This window comes from Trichosurus vulpecula, chromosome 1 (genome assembly GCF_011100635.1).
Source record: "Trichosurus vulpecula isolate mTriVul1 chromosome 1, mTriVul1.pri, whole genome shotgun sequence".
In the NCBI taxonomy this organism is placed as follows: Eukaryota; Metazoa; Chordata; class Mammalia; order Diprotodontia; family Phalangeridae; genus Trichosurus; species Trichosurus vulpecula.
In genome coordinates, this window is record NC_050573.1 from 85,294,535 (window position 1) to 85,309,475 (window position 14,941).

At 41.7% G+C, this 14,941-nt stretch overlaps 2 protein-coding genes across 3 annotated transcripts in view; one reads left to right on the plus strand and one right to left on the minus strand.

Moving 5' to 3' along the window:
* Nucleotides 1-8,140, plus strand: part of TOP1MT (DNA topoisomerase I mitochondrial) — a 45,732-nt gene extending 37,592 nt beyond the window's left edge. For both annotated transcript variants that reach the window (XM_036739145.1, XM_036739154.1), the window contains 4 exons: nt 3,919-4,046; nt 5,515-5,609; nt 7,182-7,331; nt 7,927-8,140. In XM_036739145.1, the coding sequence (XP_036595040.1) occupies nt 3,919-4,046; nt 5,515-5,609; nt 7,182-7,331; nt 7,927-8,029 (476 nt within the window). In that variant the 3' untranslated portion in view covers nt 8,030-8,140. The remainder of the gene's footprint in view (nt 1-3,918; nt 4,047-5,514; nt 5,610-7,181; nt 7,332-7,926) is intronic.
* Nucleotides 8,141-9,898: 1,758 nt separating this feature from the next.
* Nucleotides 9,899-14,941, minus strand: part of LOC118833803 (zinc finger protein 883-like) — a 34,425-nt gene continuing 29,382 nt past the window's right edge. Inside the window, exon 3 of the mRNA XM_036741207.1 lies at nt 9,899-10,742. Coding sequence (XP_036597102.1) covers nt 9,899-10,742 — 844 coding nt within the window. The remainder of the gene's footprint in view (nt 10,743-14,941) is intronic.

Here is a 14,941-nt window from a genome sequence, read left to right on the forward strand (position 1 = left end):
ATGAAACGGTCCCCATCCCCAAGAAACATGTAAAAAGCCAATACAGGAGTAATAACAACTGGAGGATGAAGAAGGTAGTGCTTGAGCTAAGAAAAAATGAGATTCCACAAGGCAGGTTAGATTAGGGAGGTATTCCAGGCAGGAGGGATGCCAGAGCAAAGGCACGGAGTTGGAACTTAGAGCGCTCTACTACATAAGCAGCAGTCAGAAGATCAGTTTGACTGTGTCATTGAGTATGGGAAAGAGTAATGTCTAGTGAGTCTGGAAAAGGTAGGTTGGGCCAAGTGCATAGCTTTAGAATCTTAAAGAAAATCAACTTAGGCAGATGGTGTGGAAAATAGATTGGTGTGGGGAGAGATGTGAGACAAGGACAGCAATTGTGATGCAATTTCAGTAGTCCAAATGAGAGGAAATTAGGGCTTGAACTGTCAAGGCCCCAAGGTAGTGACAGTATAAGTAATGAGAAGGGATTGGATGTAAGAGGTGTTGTGATGGTAGAAATGGCAGCATCTGGCAACCGATGGGCTATGTGGAGTGTGTCTGAATGTGATGGAATATTAGTGTACTATAAGGAGCAACAAACAGGAAGAATTTAAAGAAATTTGAGAAGACTGTAATATGGGATGCAGTGTGAACACAGCAAAGAATGTGAGCTGCAATTTCAACAAGTTTACAAATGAAGACAACTTTAAATGGCAACAAAGCTCAGATCAAAAACAAAGGACAGCATTGATACTTACAAAGCATTCGTCCATCTTCTGCACAAACAGAAAGTTACTGAAGTGTAAGTTTGGATGTAGTATCATTTGCAATCACTGTTTAATGTTGTTTTATTTAGCTTTTAATGAGGATCATACAGTCTGGTAGATTGAATGAGGAGTAAACTAAGATTTTTTATGATGTTTTAGAACAAAATGTGTTCAGTAAAAATTTTTAAAAAACGAAATTGTTGAGATATCAAAAAGATTGAGATGTGAGAAAAGGCTATCAGATTTAACCATTAAGAAACTGTTGGTATTTGAGGATTGTAGAAAGATAAGTGTGTCATTCTGAAAAACACTTTGGAGTTAGACCAAGAAAGTGACTAAACTGTTCATAGCCTTTGACCCAGACCTCTCTTTGCTAGCGATACTTTCCAAGGAAATAGGTGCCAACCATACAAGGATAAAAAGAAGGCCTCTGCATGTACCCAAATAGTAATGCACTGTTTTTTGTAGAAGTGAAGAACTGGAAACAAAATAGATGACCATGGGGAATGGCCAAACAAATTGTAGCATATGAATACAAAGGAGTATTGCTAATATTAATAATATTATAATATCAGCTAATATTGCTAAGTTTTAGGAAACAATGAATATTATGAATACAGAGAAGCATGGGAGGACTTAATGAAATGATGCAAAATGAAGTAAACAGAACCAGGAAAATTGTCTATCCAACAACTATAGCAGAAACCAAATGGTGTGAGATGATAATGACTGAGTTTGGACCCAGAGAAGAGAGACGAGAAGGTGCTTCTTCTCATTCTTTCTAGAGCTAGGGGACTATAGGCATGAAGCCACTCCAGATAATGGCAGATTTTTTTAATGTGTTGGTTTTTTGAGACTGTCTTTGTTTTGGTTTGTTTTGTTTTTACAGGAGATGGTTTGGGGGTAGTGTGGGTGGTAAAAATACATTGGGAGAGGCAGGTCATAAAAAGAGAAAATTTAAACATTTTATTTTTTCAAAAGAGACTGTCGATAACTTTAGGGCAGTTTCAATAGTGTTAAGGTCAGAATCAGATGATAAGGGGTCAAGAAGTGGGTGGGAGGTGAGAAAGTATGACAGTGACTTAAACAGCCTTTTCTAGTCATTGGCTGTGAAAAGGGGGAAAGATACAGAACACTAACTTGAGAAGACAGCAGGGTCAAGGTGAGAGAGACCTAGGTACATTTTTAGGCAGTGTGCAGTGAATTGCGTATGCTCTCCAAGCGCCAAGCTTCTGGTAGAGATAGAAGCAAATGGTATTAAGGGCATAAGTGATTACCACACAGTTTGATTAAAATAAGAAAACAAATCTGTGGTGGACCCAGTTGTGTAACTTTCTCCTGTACTGATCAGCAGCAGCGTAAGAATGGAGGGTTTAGCAAAGATAGAACAAGAAGAGAACATGGGGTCAAGGGATTCGAGGAAAGAGGACCATGTGCAATGGCGCTAGCCACCTAGAGGTCAAGATGGAGGGTAAGAGACTAGAGGTCATAATGAAGATTATTTGCAGTGAGACAGAGAGACAGTGGACAGGACAGGAAGCTATAATCGTTGAGAGCAGTATCATATTCCCATATTATGAAGATATGAGTGATGGGAAGATCTTAGATTGACTGCTTCTGTGAGTGGCCGAGGTAGAATGAAGCGATGGATCAAGAAAGTTGAGACTGAGGAATTAGGAGGCCAGGATGTTCACGAGGATATCATATACATGTGCTGAAGTACCCAGTCATGAAGGCGTGGATTAGGATGGAGACTGAGATCCAGGTTCTATGTTCCTGGCTCACCTAGATGATAAAAATACATTGAATCTCAAGGAAAAGGTTGCTGAGGGATTTCGTCCATCTGAGGATCTGGAAGTAAGTAGCTGGTGTGTTTCGTCTGTGCTCAGTCTGTTGGCAAGCGTGAAAGAAGGGTAACTGGTCCAGAGGGTGGTCTGAGGTGTGGGGGCTTCTGGAAAGAACCAAGTAAGATGACAAGGGGAGTGTGTTAATGACAGAACAGAGGGCAGAAGGGCAGGACAGCAGAGGATAGGGTCTGCTCAGTGGTTTCAGGGGTAGTAAAGATGATTGTGGGGAGGGGAGATTGGTGCCAAAGCAGTGCTGTTAGCCTACATTCTTTCTCCAAGTACTAAAAGAACTGGGGCTGAAGGCAGATGAGGTGTTTGGGTCGGTAAATACTCTCAGTGTCAGTTCTTTTGCTTAATGCTAGCATGGGAACAGGTCGAGATAATGCATACCTGGAAAAGAGACTACCTCTGCAGCATGCACTGGGCTCTTGGTTGAGCCGGGACATATTTTTGGCCATGAAAAGCCTGATGTCTGGGTGCACGGTAGTCATGGGACTGAGGCACTGTTGTTTTCTCCCAGGTTTGGTTGGCTGTTGAGCAGCATAGGTACTACCTTCCCGCATGGCAGTAGTCCCTGGGGTGAGGCTGCCTCTGAAGCCAGTCTTGAAGAAGGAGCTGAGCTTGGCCATCTCCCATCCCCCTGGGGTGAGAGTGGTAACTCATTTACATATACCTATGTAAATGACTCATTTTTTCCCCATTCATTTACTGTTGTCATTTAGTTGTTTTCAGTCTTCCCTCTCTTCATGACCCCATTTGGGTCTTTTCTGGCAAAGATGATGGAGGGGTTTGCCATTTCCTTCTCTGGTTCATTTTACAGATGAGGAAACTTAGACAAGCAAGGTGAAGTGTCTTACCCAGGGTCACATAGCTAATAAGTGTCTGAAGCTGAATTTGAACCAGGTTTTCCTGACTCCGGACCCTGTACTTTATCCACTGTACCATCTAGCTGCCCATTTTTTCATTCACAGGATCTTAGAACTGGATTGGATCTCAGTCTATCAACCCTTCTTTAAAGATTAGGAAATCCTTTAGGAAGCTGAGGCCCAGAGAAGTGAGGTTACTTTTCTTAGGGTCATATTAGAGGTGTTTCCTCCATTTGGGAAAAAGCAGATGACTCTGGATCACTGTGAAAGTGTGGTTAGGAATTAGCCATCAAGACCCAAGTAGTCAATTAGAGTGCCCGAGCTGAGAAGGGAGGCAATGTATGTTTGATTACAGCTGTGAGCACATTCTTCATCTTCCCTCCTTGGATTCTTGTTACTCCTTTCAGTGGTCTCTTTGTGTTGTGTCTCTTATCAATGTGTGTCTGCATCTTCTAGCTGAAGACAACGTAGCAGCTAAAATTTTGTCCTACAACCGAGCAAATCGAGCAGTAGCCATTTTATGCAACCATCAGCGGGCAACTCCTAAGACTTTTGAGAAGTCCATGCAAAATCTCCAGACAAAGGTAAATGGGTGAAGATTACTAATAACTGTGAATGAGGTCGTTTTTAATGTATAGACCCCTATAATCCATCCATTTGTCCTCTGGAGGTGTCGCCCTGTATTTGTATGGGGTCCATGGGAAGTAACTGGTACCCCTCTCCTCATCTCTAAGTCAGGTTTCTTGAAGTCATAGAGCTGTTTTTCAGGGAATGTTTCCTTTTCTGAGTTCTCTTACCCTACTACTGATGTCCAATTACCCTATTCCAAGCCAAGCAGGTCACTCAGATAGCTGAGGAGGGGTGACTTAGTTCCAGGTTCCTGCACATTGAGCTAAATATAATCTCTCCAAAAGTAACTAATATTTATTGCTGATCATGATGTGACTTAGACCTTTGGAGTCTGATTCCTAACCAAAAGAACTTGTTTGAAAGTAGTAGTAGTCCACTCAGGCATATTATGCCAGCGGATTAGAAATCTTCATATCCAGCCCCCTCATTTTACAGCTGAAGAAGCTGAAGCACAGAGAGCCAAAGTGAGTAAATGGCCAAACTGGGATTTCAATCCAGGCCCTCTGCCTGCAAACCCAGTGCACTTTCTTCTCTTTGATGCTTTGTGATCCCTCCTCCCCCCCTTTTTTTCAGCTAAGTACCACAGTGGCTTGGTAAATGTGGGATCTAAGTGGACAAGCCCCATAGCATGGAGTGAGAAGAACACTGAACTAGGAAACTAGGTTTGAATCCTGTGTCAGGATTCTTTCTAGCACTCTGACCTCGCAAATCACTTAGCCTCTCTGACTCAATTTACTCATCTTTAAAATTGGAACTAATTCCTGCCCTTAGTAACTAGGCCTATGAAGGGTATCAAATGAGATGCTATGTTTTCTTTGTAACTGTAAAATACTGAGTTGTTGTTAAAAGGAGATAATATGAGGCTTTTATGTTAATGCTAAAGTATTTGTAATTCAGAGCATGATTACCACTTCATTTTTTAAGATTTACTAATCTCCATTTTTAGTGTTTTAGAATTCTAGATTTATTCAAGATAGCAGGTCAGTAGCCAAAGAGGCTGCAAAAAGCAGAGGCTAACTTTTTCCATTGGAAGCCCTCATAATGGATAAAGAAGTGACCATTTTCAAAGTAGAAAGAACTTAGAATGCAGTAACTAAAGGCCCATTCTGAACGGATAATGGCTGGGCCTTTTCACAGTTGTCGTGGGGAAGGGACACTCGAATCATTCTGTTTGGCCCCTAATGGGTGAGAGGTTGCAGAGCCACAAATTTCAGTTCATTACAAGGAAAATCTTGAGCTGCTTCAGAAAGTGGTGGGATCTCCTTTACCGAATGTCTGTGAATGAAGGCTGAGTGACTGTTGATTAGGAATCTTGTACAAGGAATTCTTGTTGACATTCCATTTAGATTGGGCTCTCTTTGAGATATCCAACTCTTACAATTCTCTGAGAAAGGGCTTGTCTAATGGAATTTTCTTTTGAAGATTGATGCTAAAAAGGAGCAGCTAGCGATGGCAAAACAGGAGCTAAAGAGAGCAAAAGCTGATGCCAAAGTGAGAAAGGACGTCAAGTCCAAGAGGTGAGCGCAGCAGGTCTGCACAGATGCGTCTGGTGGTGGCCATTGTGTGTAATATCTGTTAAGGTTAAAATGTTTCCTTGAATAGTTCTCTTATTATTAATACCAGATTCAGTCAGGTATAAATAAACATGGCTAGGTTTTAGCTGGTCTGCATTTTGTCATCATGCTGATTAATAACTAATCTAAGCCCACTTGGTGATGGTTTGGGGTGTGTAGTGGTTTGATGGAAAGAGCGCTGGACTTGGAAGGCAGAGGATACACCTGGACCGTAGCCCCATCCCTGGGTGACCTGAAGCAAACCATTTCCCCTCTCTAAATCTGTTTCCTTGTATGTAAAATAAGGGGACCCACTAAGTTCTTCAAAGGTATCCTACAAGCAGAGAGTCCACTAGACTTTCCCTTGACGCTGGAAAATCCCCAGAGGCATGGGCAGCGTCTTTTCCTTCTTCCATGTGGTTTCAGGAATTTCACGCAAAACTTGCCCAGTCAGGCAGAGAAGCAGAGAGAGAAACACTGGCATTAGGGGAGAAACCAAGAGACATTAGGGTGGAAATAATAAGAGGATGTAACTGAGACACAGTAAATAGCCAGACTACAGATGCCGAAAATACTTATACATATCAGAAAGCCCAACAGTTTGGGACGATGGGTGAAAAGAGGAATAATTTTACATAGCTAGACTCCTTCAGGTACTACAATTTTTAAGACGTCCAGACAATTAGGGAAGACAAAATTGATTTTTATTATTATTTTTTTAATTTAAATTTTAAAAAATTTAAGACAGGAACAGCAACACAATGGGGGCTTAGCCCTGCCCTCTGCCAGAATGGGACCCTGTGCATAGCTTCTCAATAAGGGCTTCTTTTTGTCTCCATGAGTGAGAATATAGGGCCAGGAGGTAGACAGAGTCCTTTTTCCTTCAGATTCTATTCCTGAACTGTAGCTTTCTCCCCTCACTGGAGAAAGGGAGGACTTGTTTTGTTGGAGATCATAGGTCCACACTGGACATCTTAAGCACTAGATTTTATGTATCCAAGGATAGCATATGGAGCAGTCTTGGGTTTCACAGCCAATTTGGACTATATCCCATTATCCCCAGCTTTGACAAGCAAGTTCCATTATTTACCAGTCATATGTGGAGGAAGTTGGCTTGCCACTGGGTTAAGAGATGCCTACCTCTCCTCAGTGTATGGCAGTAGAGAAAGAAAAGAAATTGAGAGATGACAGGAAGTTTCTTTAGCACTTCCTGTTATATCATTTTATTAGTAATGAGGCTGAGAGCCCAATTCTTTCTGCCTAAAGAGTGTGGAAATTACAGTAAAGTACAGGAAAGCTGAATTGTGGCTACCTCTGTGAGCTGGGGCCAGCCTTCTCTGGATCTCCCCTCCCCTTTGCATTGTTAGATGGGTGCTAGCTAAGCTCTCTTCGGGCCATAACATTTTCGGCTTTCCCTCCAGAACAGCATAAGAGATATTGCTTTTTCTTTTCCTGTTTATTGAGTCAGGCTGCTTGGGAGCAGACATATTCAGGTGAGAAGGTGAGTAAGTTCATTCTTACTCTTTTTGTTCCTAGTAATGTGGACAAGAAGAAAAAACTGCTGGTCAAGTTAGAAGAACAGCTAATGAGGCTGTGCACCCAAGCGACAGACAAAGAAGAAAACAAGCAGGTTGCCCTGGGCACCTCCAAACTCAACTACTTGGATCCCAGGATTAGTGTTGCTTGGTATGAGAAGCCGGCAGAACCTTCTACTAAATGTGCATTTTTTCAGAGGTCTTGGGTTGTGTCTAGGAGAGATGGGGATCTACTAGTTGAAACGGGCATAAGCAAATGATTAGTTCTCCTGAGACCTTTTGTCATCTAATATTGGCCCATCTGTTCCTAATGGTGGTCTTGACCCTTTCTTCATCCTCCTCTTTTTCCCAGTGTAGATTTTCACAAATAATACAAGCCTTTATTTGTGCTACTTGGTTTACACACCACCCTTAGCTTTATTCTGACCTTCAGTTCACAGGATAATGTCACACTTTGATGTTTATCTTCCAGTCTCTGACCTCTCACACATATGTTTGCAAAATCTGAATTAGTCGTTGAGGTTCCTGTGCCTAGAACCAGAATGCTCTCCTTCCCCCTCGAAAATGAATGGAAAGAATACCTCCATGAAGTCTCTAATTTCTCCTTCCTCTCCCTTTCTAATTTCCTCTCCCTTTCTCCTCTCAGTTCTCCTTTTGTTATGATTTAACTCTTAACCTCATGTAGCATTTTTCTTGTAACTTTCTTATAATGTACTTATCATGCAATGTATTGGACCTTTCCACAGGTGTAAGAAGTTTGGAGTGCCATTGGAGAAGATATATAATAAAACCCAGAGGGAGAAGTTTGCCTGGGCAATTGATATGGCAGATGAAGAGTTCAATTTCTAAGCTAGTATTAATATATCTATTTTTGAATCGTTGATGTTTTCAATTATTAAACAACATTGAGAGGAATTTTGTACAATGAAGTCTTTTACTAAAGATGTATTTGGTTCTGCAGTCTGAGTGCTGATACTGCTTCCTGGGTCTTGGTCAGAAATGTAACTGGGATCTCCTTTTCGATGTGACTGCTGAGGTCATTAGCTTTTTGACTTCTCTAGCTTCTAGGACACCGTTAAGTTTTATGAAAGCAGTCCATCTCAGCTGTAAGATTTGTCCCTTGAATTTATTGGTAATAATGAAAACCTGAAGGAGAAATCCAAAGGCAGATACTGTGTATGGGTGTGTGTGTGTCTGTGCACACACACGCTGCATGTGTGTACATGAAGGAGGTTTTTAGACATTAATTGTGAATTTCCTTTTTACTTAGAGATTTAGTAGGTTTTCTAAGATGCAAAGTCCTAGATTTCTTTACCAAACAGAAGAGATTTCATATTTTAATCATCCTTAGTCAGAAACATGGGCAGCTCTACTGCTAAGGAAACAGCATCATGAATCAGCAGGGACTAGAACTCGGGTCTCCTAATTCCCATCCCAGAGCCTTCTGTTGTAACAGGCTGTAGATTCACAAAGTTAAATCTGAGTGAGATCTTGTAAACCATGTAGACCAACTTCCTCATTTGGGAAAACATGTCAGAGGGAAATAAGACGCACTCTCAGGTATTTGGAGGAGTGGAAGGGGAGGCAATGAAAGTTGTTGGCTTTTTTCATGCTTCCACAAGGCCTCCTACTGCCTTTCCATCTCCAGACATAAGGTGAGACTGACTGCACAATTGAGTCTCCATCCTTTTAGCTTCTCAAATAATACAAGACCTCCCCTCAACTCCCCACAGCCCCAGCCTCTTAAGGCCAGGGTCCCATTGTCATTTCTCTTCAGGGCTCAAACCTCAAGTAGAGCCCAGATGAGAAAGTGTGGCCTCAGCCCCAGCCCTAGGGTTGACACGGGCCACCCAGAAGACTCAGTTCCACAGTGTTCACACTGCTGCTCTGGCAAGATATTTGACCAGTCAACCAACAGATATTTCTTGAAACACTGGCTCTTGGCCAGGCTCTTTAGGGGATACAGTACACACATAACATTTGGGCTCTCCTTTAAAGAGCTCATAGTCTTAACAAGGGGTGACAAGACATGCACAGGAACAAGAAGATAATTGCATGCTCAAATACATGGTATGAACACGACATAGTTTTAGAAACTCACTAAAAATGTCTAAGTACTGGAATAGGTAGAGATTTTCTGGAAGACAGGGAGGGAAGGGGTTCCAGATAACAAGAATGGAGGCTTAGAAGCAAAAGCAAACATGGTATATGTTAATAGCAAGGAAACACAGTTAAATAACTCTGGAGAGCCACAAGACCAACCTGAGTAGTTTAGTTTATGTCCTTTAGATGGTGAGAATCCACTGAAAGATCCTGAGCAGGACCATGATGTCCAAGTGGTTAGATTAATATGATGGTTGGGATTGGGGTTTAGAGAGCGATTGAAAATAGGAAAATTGGTTTCATCCAACGTGATGCAGCCCAGAAGAAAAGGACAGAAGTACAAACGAATTAAAACTTGGTGATTATTTCTCAATATCCTTTGCTTCCATGAAACCATGCTTTACTGATTCTTAATTCCTTTGATCTGTCCTTAGTAAGGAGGGGAAAGGCCCAGAAAACTTGCCTACAGCTATCAATTTCATCCGTGATATAGCACTTATTAATTGCCTCTTTACAGGTGACTTTTCTAACACAAAACCAAGTGGTTTTGTCTCTGTCCATAAGGCCATAATAACTTAAGAACTATTTGAAAACTTTAAGAAATAGAAAATTCAATTACGAATTTTCCTTTACATATTCACATGAAGAGTTTTGCTGAGGACTAAAGACTTTCCCACACTTGTACTCAAAGGAACTCTCTTCACTCTGAATTCTCTGGTGTTCAGTGACATCAGAGTTAAGCCTAAGCATTTTCTCACATCTATCAGGTTTTTTTGGTTTCATTTTTGTGTGGGTTCTCTGATGTTCAGTAAGTAACACAGATTGATTGAAAGTTTTCCCACGTGCATTACATTCATAGGGTCCTTCTCCTGTGTGAATTTTCTGATGCCGAATAAGATTGGAGCTCTGGCTAAAGGCTTTGCCGCATTCTCTACATTCATAGGGGTTCTCTCCATGATGTATTCTTTGATGTCTAACAACATTTGAACTATGGATGAAAGTTTTCCCACATTCTTTACATTCATAAGGTTTCTCCCCAGTATGAATTCTCTGGTGTTTAATAGCATCAGAGCTCTGACTGAATGTTTTTCCACATTCGTTACATTCATAAGGTTTTTCTCCAGTGTGAATTCTCTGGTGACGTATAAGGTTTGAACTCTGGCTGAAAGCTTTGCCACATTCTTTGCATTCATACGGTTTCTCTCCATTATGAATTCTCTGATGTCTAACTACATGTGAGCTGTGAATAAAAGTCTTTCCACAGACACTACATTCATAGGGTTTCTCTCCAGAATGGATCCTGTGGTGTTTAACTACGTCTGAGCTCTGGCTGAAGGTCTTCCCACATTCCTCACATTCATAGGGTTTTTCTCCAGTGTGAATTCTCCGGTGTTTAATAATATCTGAATGGCACTTGAAGCTTTTCCCACATAGATCACATTTATGGGGCCTCACTTCTTTGGCATTTCCCTGACGTTTAACAAAATTTGAATTCTGATGGAAGTTTTTCCCAGATACATTCTGTTCATGGTCTCCCCTCCTGGGAGTTTTCCCAGACAAGGAATCTTTGTGCCTCTTTGAATTGTCTTCAGTCTTACAAGATCTGTGGAGCTCTGGTCCCTGAAGGATGTCCAGGAGTCCTGAAGATGGCAGCCCTGTGTGATGTGATCCTGCTTCCTCAGGAAATTCTTGCTTCAGCTGCCACTCTTTCTTCTCAGCACTGATCTCATAGCCTAAAACAAAACAAGACACAAATGGCATCTAATTTCTGGAAAACAAAACAAAACTTTAATTTCTAAAAGATATGATGGATGTTAAAAGCACTTTAAAATGCATACAGCACTAAAGAAGGCAGCATTACTACAAAATGGAAACCCACAGCTATTTCACATTTAAAGCCCTTCGTAGCACCTCCATTCCTTTTGTGTGTTCTACTCCCCAATGACACTGGCCTACTTGTGCTTCCTCACACGTGATGTTCCCACTCCTTACCTCCTTACCCTGTCTTTTCACTGGCTGTTTGCCGTGCCTTGGATGCTCCCCATCCTCCCGCCTACCTTCTGGCCCTGCTGGCTTCTCAAAACTTCTAGCTCCAATCCTGTCTTGTGTAAGCAATCACCTCTAGAACTATCTGTCCACTCCACCCCCACCGCATTCCTTCTGAGGTTACTCCTCATTTACACTGTGTACATCTCCTTTGTACATATTTACTTACATGCTGTTTCCCCCATCAGAATGTGAGCTCCTTGATGGCAGACACTATGTTTTTGCCTTTATTTAACTGGCTGGCTAAATAAAAATATAAACTTCTTTAAAAACCTTGTATTAAACATAGACTTTTTAAAAGACATCTAAAATCTACAAAGATTTGTCACCTTTTGAGCAAGCATTATTCTCCATAAATGGCAGAGCTACAGCAGGTGATTGTCAAATTTTCTTAAACTATCAACCAATTCTTAAAATACTCAACCAGAAATTCAAATTTTAAGAACTTGGAGGTACCATGCAAAGTCATAGGTTTAGAGCTGGAAGAAACCTTAGAAGTCATCATTCAGGTGAAGAAACAGTCCTAGAGAAGAAGTAATTTACTTAGGGTGGTATTAAGTAGAAGAATCTGAATTTGAACCCAGATCCTCTGACTCTAAATCCATCAATCTTTCCTCTGAAATCTCTGAAAATCTGCTTTCCCCAAACCCAGATTACATGTCAAACTATGCCAACTTTCCTCTCTATCACAAACCCTAGGCAGGTGTGTTTAGAACTAGATCAGAGGTAGACCCTCCAGAGTTCTAATTATTTCCAACCCAGCATCCAGTTCTATTCAGTTATTTAGAAAGTAATCTTGTCCAGAGCCATGATCCCAATACGGACTTCATCCCGAGTTTCAGTGATACCTGTGAGATCAAATTTGCCTCCTTTCTTAATGAAAGACTTCTACCCTTTTTTTTTTTTTGGCCTAAACTTTGGGCATTTGGGACTAGACCTTGGAGACAAGGGGTTTTACTGGCACCTTCCTTGGACTTATTTCCTATGAACTTCTGGGTGTCTTAGCTGCAATTCTTACTCATTTTTCATAGCTATTTTCCATTATTACTAATTTGGGGAATAGATAGAAGGAGTTTTTGGTCCTGCTAGCTCTAAATCTATGGTCTCATAAATACAAAGGAATTTGGGGACAGAGGATCCCTAACAATCGGAGGAATCAAGGGGATTCCTGAAGCAAGCACTTGAGCTGGGCCTTGAACAAAGCCAGGGATTCCAGAAGAGAACCTTATTTTTAAACAGGACGCCTTCTCAGAAGTAACCTAGTGGAGAGGAGTAAAGTGAGTGGTCAGAGGCTGGCCTCAGCGGAGAGCCTAATGGAGAGTCTGTGAGAAGCCACTTCAAAGGGGATGAAAGAGAAGCAGAGCCTAGTCACCTTCTGAGAGGTGTGGTAGACATTGTCTGTGGTCAGAATAGAGGTGCCAAAGAGAGGAAAGGGAAGGAAGAAGCCCTCTGTCCACAGTCTAGCTTCACTCCTGGGCAGATCCCTAGGAGAAATCCCCATCCTAAGGTTCAAAGGTGCTATAGTAAACATTTAATTAATGCCTTTTCATTCATTTATCTCCCTCCACACGCATCAAGCCTGTTACTTCCCTCTGACTCCTGTGACTGATTGCTTCCTGGGTAAGAATACCTGGCTTTCTGAATTCACTTATTGCTTACTTCCTTGGAGACCTGGGCTCCACGGTGCTTCACCTCCTTCCAGTTAGAGATCATTTCAGATTTAGAGGCTAGAAATTCTATACATGGCGGGGGGAAAGGGTGGGTTCATGCTGGGAATATAGAGCCTTCTACCCTAAGACACAAGTGGAATTCTTTTCTTGGCAGGAAGGATAAATTGTCAGCCAGGACACTATGGTAAGACCCAAGGTGACCTAAATTAGGCCCTCTCTTCCCCTCCCCAGGGTTGTTAAAAGCTTTTCTTTGTATCCCCAGCACTTAGCACAGTGGCTGGCACATAGTACGTGTTTAATGTTTATTGACTGACTGACTGGTCCAGCTGCTATGGGACAGACTAGGTCCAGTTTGAGTTAATTTTGCTCCCACGTGGATTGAGCAGAGGGCTCTTGAGATAGTATCTCTTGCAGGCTGCTATTAGCTATGAGTCACTTGTGTATGTTTCTAGTAAAGTAATTATATGTCTGATTCCTCAGGCTTTAGTGGTCCATTACATCCAACATGAAACTGCTTCTGGGATGGTAACAGAAGAGAATCTTCCTGGAGTTTAGAAGGAAAGGAAAGAACCAGATCATAGATTTAAAGCTGGAAGAGATGATAAGAGGCCATCTAGTCCATCCTTTTGTTTTACAGCTAAGGGAAGTGGGGCCCAGGGAATTTAAGTGACTTGCCCAAGGTCACAAGGTGGCAGAGGAGCATTTTGAATCTGAGTCTTCTGCCTTCAGATCCATTATTTATTTTTTCCATCCCGACATGAGATAACATTAACAAACCCTTTGCTAAAATCTAGATAAATTTGATCTACAGCATTCCCCCGATCTTCTAATTTAGTAGTTCTATGAAAAAAGGAAATAAAGTTAGTTCAACCTGAGCAGGTTAGTCAATGGTTCAGAGTTAACTGGAATCAAGCCAGTTCCTTGTAGTAACCTCTTTCTTTCTTCCTTTTTTTTAGATGGTCACAAATAATACATTTCAGAATTTTGCCAAGAATTAAGGTTGAGCTCACTGGCCTATAATTTACACATTCTGTCCCTCTTCCCTTTTTTGAAAATCTGAAGAACGTTTTCTCTTCTATCTTCAGATACCTCTCGTGTTGTCTGATAGCTTTCAGATATCACTGATGTGGTTTCTCAGTCACATCCACCATTTCTTTTCATACCCAATGATACAGAGCTCCTTTGGGCCAAGTGACTTAAGTTCACCAGGGACAGCTGGGTACTCTCTTACTATCTAACCACTTATCCTGAGTATCAACTATTTTTGTTCAGTTGTTTCCAGGACAAAAGTCATTCTCCTTGGCAGTGAAAACAAGCAAACAAAATGAGAGTTAGTGTATGGCCCAAATAGGACAGTGGAAGGACTTGAGGTCAAAGTATTTCATGTCAATATGACTGTGGAAATCTTCAAGGATGATGCCAGGGCAGAAGGGGGAAAGAAGATTGGTAGAGGGCACCAGGGAGACTGTAGTGAAGGTTGGTCCCAACTCACTGAATAGATCTCAAAAGATCAAAGGTCATTAAGCAATGATCACCTCTCCTCCTGGTCCTATTAGAACTGTGAGCAGTGGCTACATGGGAAGAGAGTTGCAAGCAACTCCAGATTTGTGAGGGACCACAGAGGCCATGTAGTCCAACCTGTCCATACCCAAGTAAGAGCCCCCTCTAATATTCCTGACAAGTAATCAACCAGCCTCTCCTTGAAGACCTCTAGTGAGAGAGAGAAATAGAGAGAGAGAGAGAGAGAGAGAGAGAGAGAGAGAGACTGCCTCCGCCTCCCAAAGCAGATATATTTGAGGATGTAGGAACATTTGTCTACAATAGAGGTGAGGAGAATTAGAGGTGAACAGTATAAAAGGAAGTAGTATAAGGCATGGTTCTTGAGAGAGCTGACTTGTGGATGGGGAGTTATAGGAGGTAGGCATGACTCAAAGGAGTAGAT